The sequence below is a fragment of the Myotis nattereri genome, assembly GCF_964212035.1.
Source record: "Myotis nattereri genome assembly, chromosome: 19".
Classification (NCBI taxonomy): Eukaryota; Metazoa; Chordata; class Mammalia; order Chiroptera; family Vespertilionidae; genus Myotis; species Myotis nattereri.
Genome location: NC_138095.1, coordinates 26,080,522 through 26,096,205, shown reverse-complemented (window position 1 = coordinate 26,096,205; position 15,684 = coordinate 26,080,522). Strand labels below are relative to the sequence as shown.

General features: G+C 48.4%; 2 protein-coding genes across 3 annotated transcripts in view; one reads left to right on the top strand and one right to left on the bottom strand.

Moving 5' to 3' along the window:
• DEPDC5 (DEP domain containing 5, GATOR1 subcomplex subunit) overlaps nt 1-1,623 on the bottom strand; it is a 63,481-nt gene extending 61,858 nt beyond the window's left edge. The window contains exons 1-2 of the mRNA XM_081113541.1: nt 1,588-1,623; nt 620-741 (exon numbers count right to left, since the gene is read on the bottom strand). Of these exons, the coding sequence (XP_080969667.1) occupies nt 620-677 (58 nt within the window). The 5' untranslated portion in view covers nt 678-741; nt 1,588-1,623. The remainder of the gene's footprint in view (nt 1-619; nt 742-1,587) is intronic.
• Nucleotides 1,624-5,564: 3,941 nt separating this feature from the next.
• PRR14L (proline rich 14 like) overlaps nt 5,565-15,684 on the top strand; it is a gene marked incomplete at its 5' end in the record, with an annotated part of 28,855 nt that continues 18,735 nt past the window's right edge. Inside the window, 2 exons of one of the 2 annotated variants that reach the window (XM_081113862.1) lie at nt 5,565-5,724; nt 11,659-12,178. In XM_081113862.1, coding sequence (XP_080969988.1) covers nt 11,708-12,178 — 471 coding nt within the window. Of the gene's footprint in view, nt 5,725-11,658; nt 12,179-15,684 lie in introns of those variants that run through there. The other variant, XM_081113863.1, reaches the window with a different exon arrangement.

Below are 15,684 nucleotides of genomic sequence, written 5' to 3'. Positions count from 1 at the left end.
GTTTGTGGGCTCCATCCCCAGTACGGGGCGTGAAGGAGGCAGCTGATCACTGATTCTCTTTCATCACGGATGTATCTCTCTCTCACTCCCTTCCTCTCGGAAATCAAATTTAAAAAAAAAAAAAAACTTAAAAAATAGGTCCAAGTGCAAATGCTTTTAAAAAAGGCCTGGCCCTAGCCGGTTTGGCTCAGTGGATAAAGCATTGGCCTGCGGACTAAAGGGTCCCAGGTTTGATTCCGGTCAAGGGCAGGTACCTTGATTGCAGGCTTCTCCTGGGCCTGGGACCTAGTCGGGGCTTGTGCAGGAGGCAACCAATTAATGTGTTTCTCTCACATCGATGTTTCTCTCTATCTTTCCCTCTCTCTTCTGCTCTCCCTAAAAAAAACAATGGAAAAATATCCTCAGGTGAGGATTAACAACAACAAAACAAAACAAAAAAGAAAGAAAAGGTCTGTACTCTCTGTGCCTACTGCCCTTCCACTACGGTATTATACTGGCTGCTTCGCTCAGACAAGTTGCCTGTCTCGCCTTCATGGCCACACGAGCCAGTGTGTCATTTTCAAGGCACTGGACACACCAGGACCGCGGCCAACTCACACAACTCCCAATCGATACTGACCGCTGCCCCCAAAGCCCTTCTTGTGGATGACCAGTTTGTAGACCTTTGTGGTTCTCATCTTGCACGGCGGTTCCTTCAGCTGTTCCAGGCTTGGGGGAGAGACGTCATCTTGCCTCCCTGCCCTTGAGAAACACCAACAAAAAGGCGGTCAGACTTCGCCTTGCAACTGCTCTTCCATTTGAACCTCCTGCACATACCGTTGCTGCCCAGCGATGAGGTGGCACCAAACCCGTGGATGAAAAATAACGCCTCCAAGGAGGGATGGAGGACAAAGAGGACCAGAGAATTTGGGGAACGAGAGGATTGGGGGCCACGCTCTCGTCCTTCCTCCAAGAAGAAGACATTCACCCTATCACACTCCTACAGGGGGAAACCGGGAGTGAGAAGGGGGCACTCATTGCCTGGCCTCCATCTCCACCAATAACACTCAAGTCATTAAGCGCTTTGAAAAGGTAAGCGCACTCCTTCTGTGGGAGGAGAGCGTGGGCCGGGGCGAGCTGACTTGGCCAAAACCACCCGGGAGGCTGAGAGGCATGGCCACAGTTCCTGTTTGGCCATCCATGTCGAGGGCAAAAAGGAGTATAAATGGGAGGAAGGCGCGGGTTCATGCCCCGCACTTCCATCCCTGCAAACTCGCAGCGGGTCCTCCGCACGTTCACTCATTTCGCGGCGGAGGCCGCTGAGATTCAGAGAGGTGCAGAGCCTGGTCTAAGGTCACACAGCGGGTTGGGGGTGGGGCCTCCCTCTTGTTCCCCAAACCCGGGCCCCGGCTGGCAGCTCCACTCACCCGCAGCGCCGGACCCCCTTCCCGCTTCAGCCCGGGGCCCCGAGGACCGGACCTTCGCCAGGTCCCTCGCGCCTCCTCGGGGAGCCCCTGTCGACGCCTCGATCGCCCCCGCCCCGTGCCGCTCTCGTGCCCGAGCTCCAGCCGCCGACCCGCTCGCCCGCCCCAGCGGAGGAGCGCTCACCTGAGAACCCGCGCCGCGCCGGTGGCTCCGCCCCGCGGCTACGCCCCCTTCCCGCCCACCCGCCCCGGGCCGCTCTGGCCCGGCCTCCGCCTCCTCTCGGTGTCCGCGCGACTTCCGCATCCGGGCCTCGCGCCGGGGGCGGGGCCTCGCGTGGGGGCGGGGCGTCGCGCGGGGCGGGGCGGGGCATCGCGTGCAGACTCCTGCTCCGGCTGCCCCATGCATTTCCCGCTGTGCTGGCCTGAAGGCCTCAGTAAGCCGCATAGAGGAAATGCCTTTACCTTCTAGTCATTTCTAAACAAATACGAGCCCGAGATCTTCGTTTCCAACTTAGTGGTCCTCCCAACGAGGCAAATTCAGCAGAGTCTCCTCCCCGGATCTATAAGGGGAATGTTATGTATGGACCCTCTGTCTGGCCTCACCGGGGCTACTGAGAGGCCCAACATGGTTTCTGGGAGAACTTAGGTAAAATACAAAGGGCGAAGCACGTGTGACTCAGTGCGATCGCCCATGCTGGAAAGTACCCGTTTTGAGGGGCTTTTCAAAGCCTCTTCCAAACCCCAGATAACGTGTGTGCTGGCCTGGTTATTCTTAATAATAGCTACCATGGCTTTCACAGACGTCCTTATGTGATCGTCACATCCCTGTTAGGTGGCAAATACTATCGTGTGTTTCAGGCACCAGGGAACAGGCTTGGGACCCGAAACTCCTCGGAAGAAAGCAAGGACGCATCCTGACCCCGCTGAGCCCAACGTGGCTCCGAAGGCCAAACGTTTAACCAGCATCTTCGTGTCACACCCAAGGGCTCAAAACATTTATCTGATTGACTGTGATATTCGGGGAAATTCAGAAGGCTGAAAGAGAAAAAAAAAAGCATTGCATCCTGCAAGGAGACTTGGGAGTTGCAAGACAAGTAAGAGCTTCCTTAAGCATCCATGCTTTTACTTTAGGATTCAGAAGTTAAATATTAAGTCATTGTAATTTTTTTTTATACATTTAAAGGAAACATATAATCAAGGGAACTGCAACAGTTCCAAACATTTTCAGGGACAAAATGTTACATGTTGAAGACTTTTTATGTTGCCAATTCAGAGACACACACAGACCGCCCCCCCACCCCCTAAAGCTGTTTTCCGTCCTTAGCAGCAATGGCTGATGGGAAGTCCTTCCATCCGTGAGGCGGCTAATGGGATGCTTCTCCTCGCTCTCAGGGGAATTGGATTCCACCTCCTGAGAGCTGTCCAAGGTTGGTCTCATATATTAGAAATGAAAATATCCCACTTTTTAATTTGGCATAAACTTGAGAAACACCTTAAGGTTTGAGATTTTAAAAAAACTTGTCTAGCCTTAGCCGGTTTGGCTCAGTGGATAGAGCCTGGGCCTGTGGACTGAAGGGCCTGGGTTCGATTCTACTCAAGGGTACATGCCTGGGTTGCAGGCTCGATCTCCAGTAGGGGGCGAGCTAGAAGCGGCCGATCAATGATTTTCTCTCATCATTGATGTTTCTATCTCTCCCTCTCCTTCATCTATGAAATCAATAAAAATATATTTTTTTGGGGAAGGGGGGGACACAAAAGAAAACACTTGTCTAAAGCTGGTCAAGGTAAGGGGAGGCTGGCGCTCCCAGACTGGGACTCCAACTGCCTTGGTTCTACAACCATTGTGCTACAACCACCTACAGGATGTACCCTAAAATTCAGTGAGCAAGATAAATAATATTTTGAATGCAATATTTTCAAGTCAAAATTAATACAAAATTCCATAACGTACAGAATAATCACATATTTAAATAAAGACGAGATCAATAATGGTGCTCTGCAGAGTCATATTAGAGCCTGCGGCAGAAGGACAAACCAGTAATTCTGGGTTTCTCAGATCCCCTTCTATAGATAAATAGTTGCCTGAGGAAGTACTTGAGGAAGCCGATTCTGTAAATGTAGAAATGTTCTAAAGTGAATTTCTAGTGAATTCATCCCAACAGCACCTACAGTAGCCTATAAGTGAACTGTACACATATATAGATGATACATGGACTCATAGGCTATAAACAATAGGGTTGGCATTGTTATGGGAAAGGGAACCTGGCCCTGAGAGGGTCTGCCTAGGGCCAGCTAGTAGTGTGTGGGTTCTTGCAGGAACAATTTCACAACACGAATCCAGGTGGATTTTAGAGGATGTTTTTACAGCTGGGGACAGTGGAACCAGGAAGGGCCTAGGATAGAAGCAGCACCCAGAGAGAGACTAGGTAGAGGCCTGAGCCCAGGCTGCACTGCTTTGGCTCACTGAGAAGTCAGAGAAAAGGGCCCCTTGGAGACGGTTCAGGGGAGTCACCCTGGATGTGAGTCTCATGGGGTCCCTTAGAGTTTAGATGTGGGCCTGCAGGGGAAGGAGTGGGGGAAGGGAAAGGCACCGGCCTGCTCCTGGGATGGAGAGAGCACGCTGGAACCTTCATTTTGATGGTTTTTAAAGGCTGCAAGTCTAGGAGAAGTCTTAGGGGAGAATTTCAATAGAATATCCATCCGGCCAAAACCGGTTTGGCTCAGTGGATAGAGCGTCGGCTTGCGGACTGAAGGGTCCCAGGTTCGATTCAGGTCAAGGGCATGTACCTGGGTTGCGGGCACATCCCCAGTAGGAGATGTGCAGGAGGCAGCTGATCGATGTTTCTCTCTCATCAGTGTTTCTGACTATCTCTCTCCCTTCCTCTCTGTAAAAAATCAATAAAATATATTTAAAAAAAAAAAAAAAGAATATCCATCCGGTTTATGTTGATGTGCTCAGATGAGATTTATCCCCCTAACTTCATCTATCCTTCGATGAACCTGGCAAATGGCACTAATTGGATTTCTGCTCCCTATCTCCCTGAGTAGGATGATTTTTTAAGCTATTTACCCTCTGGTTGGGGAGAAGTAAACCATTTACTCTCTTTTTTTTCCATATGTGTTTATTGATTTTAGAGAGAGAGAGAAAAAGAGATAGAAACATTGATGAGAGAAACATCAGCTGCCTCCTGCATGCCCCCTACTGGGGATCAAGCATACAACCTGGGCAGGTGCCCTGACCAGGAATCAACTGGTGACCTCCTGGTTCATGGGTTGATGCTCAACCACTGAGCCACACCAGCCAGGCAAACCATTTACTCTTAAGTGTCCTCGGTTACAGGAGACACGATTTTGCGATTTATTAGATGGCTGCAAACTGCTTGGCCATTTAACTGTTCCCCTATTCCGCTTGTCCTGGCTTACTAGCCTGTCTCAGCATTTGGATTTGGATTTGTTTTATCTCTAGTCCCAACTAAAGCCGGGGAAACCTATTATCTCCGCCATGCTGGCTGGCTCAAAGATATCTTGATCAGAAAAGGGAAAAATAAAGTCTCCTCCAAACCTTGAGACTGTCCTTCAAATACCTATTGAGTGGACTCCGTTAGGTACCCAGCAAAGAACGATGGACAAGATACACAAGGGTGGGAAGGGACAGGTGATAGTGAATGGAGAGATGAAACGGGGCCACTTCAGCTGGTGTTAAACCTATGAATAAATTAAAACAAGATGCCTTGCCTTAAAGGACCGGAGGCAGAGAGGTGCTATTTAGAAGGAGGAGGGGAGTGACATGACCTGAAACACTGATTCCAGTTATAAAGAGCTCTAGGGCTGCCATAGTGGGAGGCAGGAAGCCCCTAGAATTGCAGCGCCAGGCCGGAGAGATGGTGGACTGGACCAGGGTATTTTCGGTAGAGACAGACACTGGACCCTGGGGGCGGAGGGGGTCTCAGCAGTAGCGTAAAACGGTGTGTTCCGCTTTAAGAGCACAGGCCGCAGGGGCGGGGCCTAAAGCGACGGGGGTCAGCCGAGGGCGGGAGGCCGACGCTGGAAGAGCCGCCCCTCGGCGTGCGCGCGCACCGTGCGGGGGCGGGGCCTGGGCGAGCCCGCATGGCTGTCTCCGGCCCCGGATGAGGAAGTACGAGGAGGGGGGCGGGGGGGGGGGAGAAGGAGGGAGCGGACCATAGAGACGAAGAGGTGGCGGCTGCCGGAGCGCCCTGGGCTCTCGGGACTCCGTAGGCTCAGGTAGACTTGGCGGCGGCGGGGCTGCGGCTGCCGAGGCCCGGCTGGCGGGGCGAGTGCGGGCCGCGGAGCAGGCCGCAGGGTAAGAGGCGGGGGCGGGAAGGCTTGGGGCGCAGCCGCCCCGCCCCACTCCACCCTGAGAGGACCTTCCGCCGGGAGGTGCAGGTGGAGGGGGAGCCCGGCCCCCCGCTCTCTCGGGGTGCCGAAGGGAACCGAAGCTGCGCTGCGGGGCGGCGGGACGCCCCGGGGAGAGGGAGGAGACCGGGCCCCCGCGCCGCGAGGGGGAAACGGCCTCCCCGAGTCATGGCTCCGACGGGGGAGAGACGCTCCTGTTCAGCCTCGCTGCGGCCGGAGACCCCCAACTTCCTCCGGGGAGTGCGACGCCCCCGGTCGTGGGCGGACGCTCTCCCCCGGCTCCAGTGCGTCTCTCAGCGGAGCAAGCCCCGCTCCCGGGGTGCGGGAGGGCGAGTCTGATTTTATTTTAAGGCTAATACCCCCCCCACACACACACATCCCCAACAAGACCTTCCCCCCACTCCTCCGATGCGGTCAGCGCCAGCCCCGCAAGTGGAGAGCGAGCGAGGCTCAACTTGCCTGAAAGTGACAAGAGGGGCTCTCCCTTCCCCGTGGGAGATGGACTTACCGTCGCCCCTTTTTTTTCCACCTTTACCCCGAGACACCGGGAGGAAGACGCAGAATTTATGGTGGGAGAAGCCAGCCTTTCTCCCCCGCCCCCAGTCATGCCCACGGCGGCGCCTCGCTCCTCTAACCCCCTCGGCGCCGGCTGTGCCGTGAGCTCCTGCCATTTGCACGCTTGGCGTCGGGAGGGCGATCGTCGCGAGCCCCTGCCCTCCGCCGCCGCCCACCGTTGTGACCTTGGCCGATGGCTGCACCTTCCCCCCCCCCCCCCAGCCCCTCTCGGGTCGGGGTAGACGTGTCCCAGGGGCTCCGGGAGACCTTGTGGGAGTGCTCAGCCCGTCGCTGTAACCTTGTGGTCAATTGTTGCTAGCAACTGTTACTTCACTTGCCTTTTAAAAAAGGAAACTAATATCCTCTCCAGAGAAACATGTTTCCTCTCAGCACCCCCAACCCACCCCTCGCCAGCACCCCCCCCCCCCCATGGCAAGTGTTCAACCCACCGTTTCCCTCGTGGAGCCCCCGCCCTCCCCCCCCCCCCCCCCGGGGTGGAGAGAGAGGCGCTTCTCATCCTTGTAGGTCCCACCACACTCCCCCCAGCGAACAGAGGGGGCCTCCCGGAGAATCATCTGGGAAATAGACTTGGTTTTTGGAAGCCAGTCTGTCCTCCAGGAGGTCGGGAGGCCTGGTGCAGAGGCCAGCCTTGTCTTTGTTCCCAGAAGCTCTCACTCCCTCCCCGGTTGGAGGTGTCCTCTCCCACTCCCGGTACTTGCTCTGGCGAGAAAAAGCTTCCTTCTCGCTAGCTAGGCCCCCCGCCCCCTCCAAAGAGGGAGAGTCCAACTTGTGTGTCTTGCTCTTTCTTCCAAGAAAAATAAATACCCCTGAGAGCAGGACCCCTTTCTGCTGTCTGTTGAGAGCAGCTCCGGTGGCTGGTGGCTGCTTTTCTCCTCCTCTGAAAAAGGAGCCCCAGCCTTTACTGCGGGGAGCCCGCCCTTGGGAGAGGAGCGTTCCCTCCCCGGTGGGCACAGGGGCTCCTCTGCACGCCAGTGAAGCGGGGAAAGGGGAGCAGTGGGTGCTGGTGGGGCTCCTGCGCTCCGCGTTGGAGAGCGGGGCCCTGTCCGTGGGTGGGCTTCCCTGCCCCACTTTCAGTTTGTGTGGAGATGGGGTTCAGAGATCCGTCTTTCTCTGAGCCTGAAGAAGAGGCCCTTCTCCGAACTCCCTCCTGGAAGGGTTGGCTGCAGGGTCTGATCGCTGGCGGAGAAAGCCCCTTTCCAAGGTGCAAGGCGGGGCGGGTGGGGAACGTCTGAGCGCCCGTCATCATGGCATTGTGAGCGCCCGCTGTTACTAGCTGTTCCTTCCGTTCAGGCAGCCCCTTTACATTTGGAGAGAAAGGGAGGGGAGACCTTCGGCCTTGGGATTATTGGGGCACATGGTTTTCTGTCCTGCTGTTTTCTTTGTGTGATTCCTTCACTCCCCCCTCTCTGCCCCCCATTTCTTTTCTTAGTGCCACAAACTTTGTACTGCCAGAACTTTTGTTTGGGGGTTGTCGGAAGGACTAAAGTGGAAAGGCCACTCTGTCAGGTTTTTAGTCTCATAAACGTATTGAGATGGGGAGCTGCAGCGTTGTCTTTCACAGGTTGTCTCTCCACCACCCGGGCTGTTGTTACTGGGTGGGATAGGAATGAACACTGCCAAGGTGCCCTTTCACCGTTTTTGTATGTAAAGTGTTCTTAAATTACCCCTGCTTGCTCGTGAGTAGCACAGTGGGGATTAGTCTGAGCTCTATACCACCATTTTGGATGCCTTGGGTGTGCTTTGCTGAAACAGTGAAATAGAACAGTTTTCTTTAGAGTTATGGGATTTTTATGGGGGGCAGGACCTTTGAGATTGTTCTGTTTAATTTGTTAACTTTACACGTGAAATACTAGCCTGAGGAAGTTAGGGACACACTCCAAGCCTAGCTGCCAGCACGTGCATGACAGGATAGGGACCCTGGTCGCCCCACAGGAAAACCAGCATCTAGACTGCGCCCAGCACTGCTTCTGCATTTGAGACAAAGATCCGGGCATATTTGTTCTCAATTCAAAACAATTTCTTCTTTTATTGGAAGAATTCTGCATACTCCTATAAATATCAGTCATTTTTTTCCTTTAGGAAAAAATCCATTCTTTAAACAATCGAAATCTTATTTATGTTATGGTAAAGATGAAGCCAATAGCAGCTGGTAAGAGTTGTTCCTGAGTCTCTAGGTTATTTCTTGCTTATACCTCAAATTAGATAATTATCTGGTATCCTTACCTAGAAGGTTGGTTATAAGTCATTAGCAAGGATTAAACCCTAAATCCCTATCTACATTTTATAAGCATGTGTTACTCTTTCCTCCTACTTGAAGTTTATTGAACATTTAATGTAAAAACTTTGTGGTTGAATTAGAGAGCTGACGTTTGGGGTGATACTGATAAAGGCATAATACAGTTACAGTTATTTATTGCTACATATTTGGGTCTTGGGAGATAATGTTTAAAAAAATTCGACATATGGAATGCATACTCATTGTAAAAAAGGAAAAAGTACAACATATAATGAAGCCAGGGTAAAATATTTCTGACTTTCTGTGTAGAACTATATTTCTTTACCATTTTTAATTGCTCCATTGTATTCAGAGATTTCATTTTAAAGAACTTGAATGGTAAATTTTGGGGTATTTTCCTGCAGTCTTGTGGCATTACCAGTAACATAATAGATGGCAAAAATTGAGAGAAGGGTTTAGTGATGCAAGCTAGAGAGCTGAGAATGATTTTGTACTGCTGCTCGAGGCTTGCATCTAAATATTACTCCATCTCTGAGGGTTCCAGCCAAGGCACTCAGCTGTTCCTGGTGACTCAGTTGCAGATACGGCTGAGAAAGAAGGACCCAGAATTGGGTGAGGAGAGAAAGGAGGGGTTGTCTGTTTTGCTTCCACAGCCAATGTGCCTCATTGTTCTACAGATTGCAAATTCTAAGAATTTTGTCTCTACCAAACACGAGCATCAAGAGATGATGTGCTGTTTGGTTTTTGTAAATTGGAAATTATTTTTTGGTCACCAAAGCATTTAAAATTGAGTTGTAGCCAGTGCAAGTTTACAGTGTATATGGAGCCATAAGAAAGGGAAAGGTACTCTCTTCTCTGAGGAATATTTTGAGCCATTTTATGTGATTATCAATATTGCCTCTTTGTGATAAAGATGTATTTTTACGTAAGTTCGTGTTCAGAACAAAATCTTGAATTAGGACCATGGGGGCTGAAAGGAGTGGGATTTGTTAGAGACACTGCTGGATTTGAGTCCACGAAGGCAAGTGGAAGGTCTGATAAAGTTCAAGTCTGAGCTCTAGGATAATGGAGATGTCATTACTGAGATGCTGGGATATTAAAAAACAAACAAACAAAAAATTAAGGCCACCCAGTGGGTGAAATCATAGGAACATGAATAAAACATCCAGCAGTTTAGAAAACCAAGAGAAAGGCAGAAAGGTCCAGAGTGAGGACCTGTCTTCTGTCCTCAGCCCCCAGCTTCGGTCCAGAAGGCACAGGGGAGAGGATGGGACCTGTGCATGGAGGAACGATTGTCAGCACAAGAGTATCCACAGTGGGTGCTCCTTCCCTTGGAGGCAGAGCATGGACATCTGTGTAAGTGACACCAGCGGGCTCCCGAGATCATCAAGGTAGGAGTAGACACAGGGGCCAAGGAAACGGCGTTGTGAGGATTTACATGGTGTGCTGGGAGTCCCTGCTGCTCAGAAACCTGGTTGTGGTTAGTGAAGAGAAGGTGAGACCGTTCAGTAGCCAGCACTGGACCTTACAGGTGTGTAACATGTTTATTTGGGGGAAAAGCTGGACGTTAGGAAGTGGGGAGGAGAAATTGGCTGGCTTTCTGAAACATCCCTTCTTTCCTTGGTGCGTTTTGGCCAAAGGATGTGCCATCAATACCTCCAATTAATCCTTGTAACGAACTGAGTTGCCAACTATTTCTCATCTTTCCTCTCCTTGTGTAGGGTTAGGGAAAGCATCAGAATGAAAGCATGCAGTATCTTATGTTGTTAATCAGCTTCTATGTTGGTCAGGTCACAGTGGATTTTGTGGAAACTGCACACATTATTGGTAGACTAAAATGGAAAACTTACCGGTCAGGAAACCCTGGTTGTGAGTGTACCATTTTCTAGCTCTGTGTGAGTGCATGTGTGTATGTGTGTGTGTGTGTGTGTGTGTGTGTTGACTAATAATATAATATTATGACCTATATAGATACAAATATTATTTCAGCAAATAAGCTGTGTTTCCATTACCCAATGCAAAAAATTAAACATTCCATTTCAAATGAAGTCCCCTGGGTATCCCCCTCCTTCCTCTCAGATAACCATGTAATATTGTAGGCAGGTCATTTTTAACCTCTTCAGGTGTGATTTTAAAATCACAAGATGATAGCTGCCCTACTTAGCTCACAGGGTTATTGTGAGAATCAAGTGAGTGGTGACTGTGAAGGCACTTAGAAAATCTCAAGATGCTGAATAAAGGTCAGGAAGGAACCTGCCAAAGACCTGGCTTGGTAGTGTCTCGTGCCAGCCTGGATAGGTACAGCTCAAGTGTTTGGTAAGCAGTGAAGGAACGGAATTCCATTTTCTCCATATCTTCTTTCAGAAAGTACAGGGTGTCCCCAAAAATGTATATACACTTAACAGCTTGATAGCTCAATTGATGTTTCTTTCTTTTCATATTTAACCCATTGGGATTAATAATTATTCAAAGCGTGTGTACATTTTTGGGGACACCCTGTATTTTAATAAAGAAAAGCCAGTGATTCATATTCTTCAGAGTCCTTCGGTATATATTCATTCAGCAACTATTTACTGAATACCTACTCTGTGTCAAGTACCTATTCCAAGCAGTGGGGGTATAGCAGTGAACAAAATGAGCAAAGTTCATGCCTTTAAAACAAAGTAGAAAACTTTTGATCCTTTTTTAAAATATATTTTTTATTGATTTCAGAGAGGGAAGCAGAGGGAGAGAGAGATAGAAACATCAATGATGAGAATCATTGATTGGCTGCCTCCTGCACGCCCACAACAAGGCATGTTCCCTGACCGGGAATCAAACCAGGACTGCCTGGTTCATAAGGTCGATGCTCAACCATTGAGACACACCAGCCAGACCTGTTTTGATCTTTTAATTTACATCATTTTCCCCCCACAAATTCAGTCTATTAAAGACAATTTTTTTAATGCCAGATAATGCCGGCATTTGAGTTAGAATTTATTGTCCTTATTTTTGCCAGGTTGAGCTGAGACAGCTTTCTTCAACCCTGCAAAGTTTTAAACTGTTATCCCTTCCTTTGATTTGTGTCAGGGTGAACCGTTTGATGTAAGACTTGACTCCATAATCTACATCTGCCCTAATGCTGTCATCCGGAATAGAGACTCAGCCAGTTCCACTTGATTCCTCCATGTCTGCCGTGGTACAGGAATTATACTCGGCACTCCCAGTAAGTGTCTCCAAAGAGCTTGATGCTGACCCTGAGCCAAGTGTGATTCCAGATGTAAAACCTGGAGCCTCAAGCTCTCTTATAAGTCAGAGTAGGACAGTGCCCTTGGAGCTGCAGAGGACTCACGCGGGAAGTTGTGAAGAAACCTCTGAGACCTCGGATCATGGGGGAGAGCCTGGGCGGTGTGGGCTGGTGGACTCCACAGCAGGAGGCTCTGTGGCTTCTGGGATCTTGGATAGGGAAGAGAAAACCGAGAGCATGGAGCTACAGGTCTTCAGAGATCGAGGGGACCAGGTGGAAATTGTAAGAGACCCCTGTGAGGGAGCAAAGGAAGACCCCTGTCAACATTCCACAGCCTCTGAAGAAAAGATCAGCCCAAGTCAGGTAAGAGATGAGCTGTTGATTCAGATGAGTTGAATATGAATGACAGCTTTCCAGAGTCACACTTCACAGGATAAAGTGTAGGTGCTGACAGGTAGCTTATGATTTATTCTTGAAACATTTCCAAAATGTTGATTTTGGTGTTAACTTCTTTGGATGATCTTTTAAGATAATAGACCCTTGCAGAGAGGAAGTGCTTATTTAATGAAAAAGTGTCACTTCTTTGAAGCAGCTATTGTATATGAAATAGTGAGTCTCTTTGTGATAGTCGTATTTCTGCATCTGATGTTAAGAAATTATGTGTACTTGTCCCTTAAGTTAGGGTAGTATCCTGATTAGGGATAGCGTTGTGGAGTAAGATGTCACAGAGATATCTTTGAGGGAGGCTGTTGCCTCCCACGTGCCCTAGGTACATGCCCTTGATGGGAATCAAACCTGGGACCCTTCCGTCCACAGGCCGATGCTCTATCCACTGAGCCAAATCGGCCAGGAACTCTATTCCTTTTTAAAACCATCTCTTTTTTCCCTTCCAACTCCACCATAGGTAAATACAGTGGAACCTCGGTTCTCGAACTTAATTTGTTCCAGAAGGCTGTTTGAGAAGTGATTTGTTCAAAACCCAGATCATTTTTTTCCCATTAAAAATAACATAAATTGAATTAATCCGGTCCAGACCCCCGAAAGATTCCCTGTTTTAACCTTTCACAATTTCCTGATTGTTGTCTTGTGAGCAATTTCACCCTTTCGTAGCATCAGCACTCTTGATAGCCTCTTTATGTTTTAAAATTGTGCTAATCATTGATTTTGCCATGCCATACTCGGTAGCCAGGTCAGACACGGTCTACATACTTTGCAATTATTTCTTTTTTAAGCTCTATTATTGTTCTCACAACTTTCCTTTTCACTTTGCTCCTATCACTAACTTTCTTAGGACCCATGGTGACTTATTGTACATATTTAATAATAACAAGCAACAACAAAAGCAGAAAACCCCACAAAATATTCACAGCACAATTTCCTGAGATGTTAACAACATGAGGTTTAGCCGTAAACTGACTCATATTCATGCATTCGCTCCTTTGTTTGTCGCCTGACAGGCGTGTGACTGAGCATACAGGTATCAGCATGAATGGGTTGTCAGGTTGAGAACCGAAGTTTTGTTCTACAACTAAGACATTTTTTCTGTGAACAACTTGGTCAAGAACCGAATTGTTTGAGATGGGAGACATCCGAGAACTGAGGTTTGACTATACTATAATTAATAGTAATAAACGTGAGATTTTGTACTTGATTTCATAAATTGAACTTCACAAGTGAAAAAAAGCAGTATATTTTGGAGAAACAGAAGACCTACAGGTTTTAGCTGGTCACTTGGAATTAACTTTGTGGCATGGCTGCCAAGGAAAGCCAGTCTGCTCTTAATATACACGAACAGAAATGTGTTCCCTGGACTAAGAGGTGGTGCTCTGTTGCCTTCTGGCTAGCCTATAGCTAGAGTATCATACTCACAGGGAGTCCCTTCTCCCCTCAGCACTCAGATGAGCTCATGATGCCCCTAGGTTTGAGAGAGTGTGGGGGGAGAGGGGAAGCAAGAATGTGTCAGTGTTGGGGTTCCTGGCCAAAGAGGATCCTTCCTGTCCCCTCCTCATGCTGAGCCTGGTGGCATATGTGGCAGGAATACAGAAAACCAGGAATGTATTCCTGGATAAAAATTCACACTAATGTCACAACTTGACAGCACACCATTGGAGACAGAGTTGCTGGGCGTGTCTTCCTATGAAAGGGAAAAATCAAGAGAAGTGAGAGAAGCCTCAGGAATTTGGGAGCTGTGAAGCAGAAGTGATTCTGTTGGGCACCGTTAGGCTCCGTGGGAGACCTGGCAGTGATGTCTCCTAGTCATTCTCAGGTCATAGGATCCTTTGGAAATCTAAATGAATGCTGCAGACCTCTCAGAAAATAACATTTCAGAAGGTTCGCAGAGCTCTGACATCCGTGGACCTTGAGATAAGAACTCTTGCTAGAATGGCAAAACACCACAAAGATAGTCAAAGACACTGACAGATTGAGAGAATGTATTTGCAGCATATATCGCAGATAAAGGATTTATGTCTCTAATATATAAATGAAAAACCTGATAGAGGAAAGACTTGGATAATTCCCTGTGTGTGTGTGTGTGTGTGTGTGTGTGTGTTGTACTTAAACACATGAAGAGATGGTCAAACCCACTCATAATTAGAGATGTGATTCCACTTTTTACCTGTGAGAATAGTGAAAACGAAAAATTATGACAACATATCTGGTTGGCAAGGCTGTGAAGAAAAAAATATTCTCCCACATTGACAGGGGGAATGCATAATGATGTAACGGTTCAGAAGGAGACTTTGCTCCTAACAAAACTACAAATGCCCTGCCCTGTTGACCTAGCATTGTTCTTTCTGTGTATCTACCTGAAACACACCTTCAACAAAGTAAAAATGTGTATCCACAAGGTTATTCTTTGAAGCATTATTTATTATTGAAAAATGTTGGTAGCATATGCCTGGGTTGAATATGTTGTAATAGCTTTGGGTCCAGGATACAAGACTTTAGTCATACTCAGTACAGACACAGAAAAAGTTCTGAATTGTCTGTTAGCTATAATACAAAGGCTCTTTGAAAGTACCTGGACAGGGGACATCAAGTAAGGAAACACAATGGGTGATCACTTGTAGCATGTTATGCTGTTGGAAAACTTGTTTTTTAATGGCATATGTTTAAGAGACTTAACATTGTACAGTTTTTATGACTTTACTTAAATGAAAGGCTATTGGACTAGCTGCCCATTAAGCTTACCTATTTCTCACCCTAAGAGTCTGTGATTCTAAGGGAAATTTGCAGTGGTCTGAAAGTACTATTTGATGAAAAGGAAATCGTTGGAAAGAATTCATGTCACTAAAGGTGAAGAAATCTGAACTTTGCACTCTCAGAAGTACAATTGGTGGCCATAAGCTGTTCTCCAGGTCTGCCAGGGCACTGTTGTCCCCACAGTGATGGCTGGCTCACAGTTCTTATCTCATACTAGAGGCCCGATGCATGAAAATCGTGCAAAAGTAGGCCTTCCTTCCTCCGGCTGCCAGCACTGGCTTCCCTCTGACACCCGGGACCTGGGCTTCTCTCTGGCCGCCGGCAGGCACCCAGGACCCGGGCTTCCCTCGAAGCCCCTGGACGTCTGGTCAATTAGCATATTATGCTCTTATTATTATAGATTATTGAAAGTGTGTGGCAAAGAAGTGACCAAAGCATTGGTGCCATACTGCTGAAGCTTAAGACAGAACTTCCTCCTAAGTATTTTAGCAGTTCTCTTAGATAACTTATTGTGGGGGAATGCTATTAAATGTCTTACCCAACTAACATGACCGGTGTCTTATGTAAAGTCACCAGTTGTTTCTCTGAATTGAGATAGGTGGAGGAAAATTCCTTTTTATTAGGCTCTGTTAAGATGACTTATAGTTGTCGTTGTTCAGCTGTTC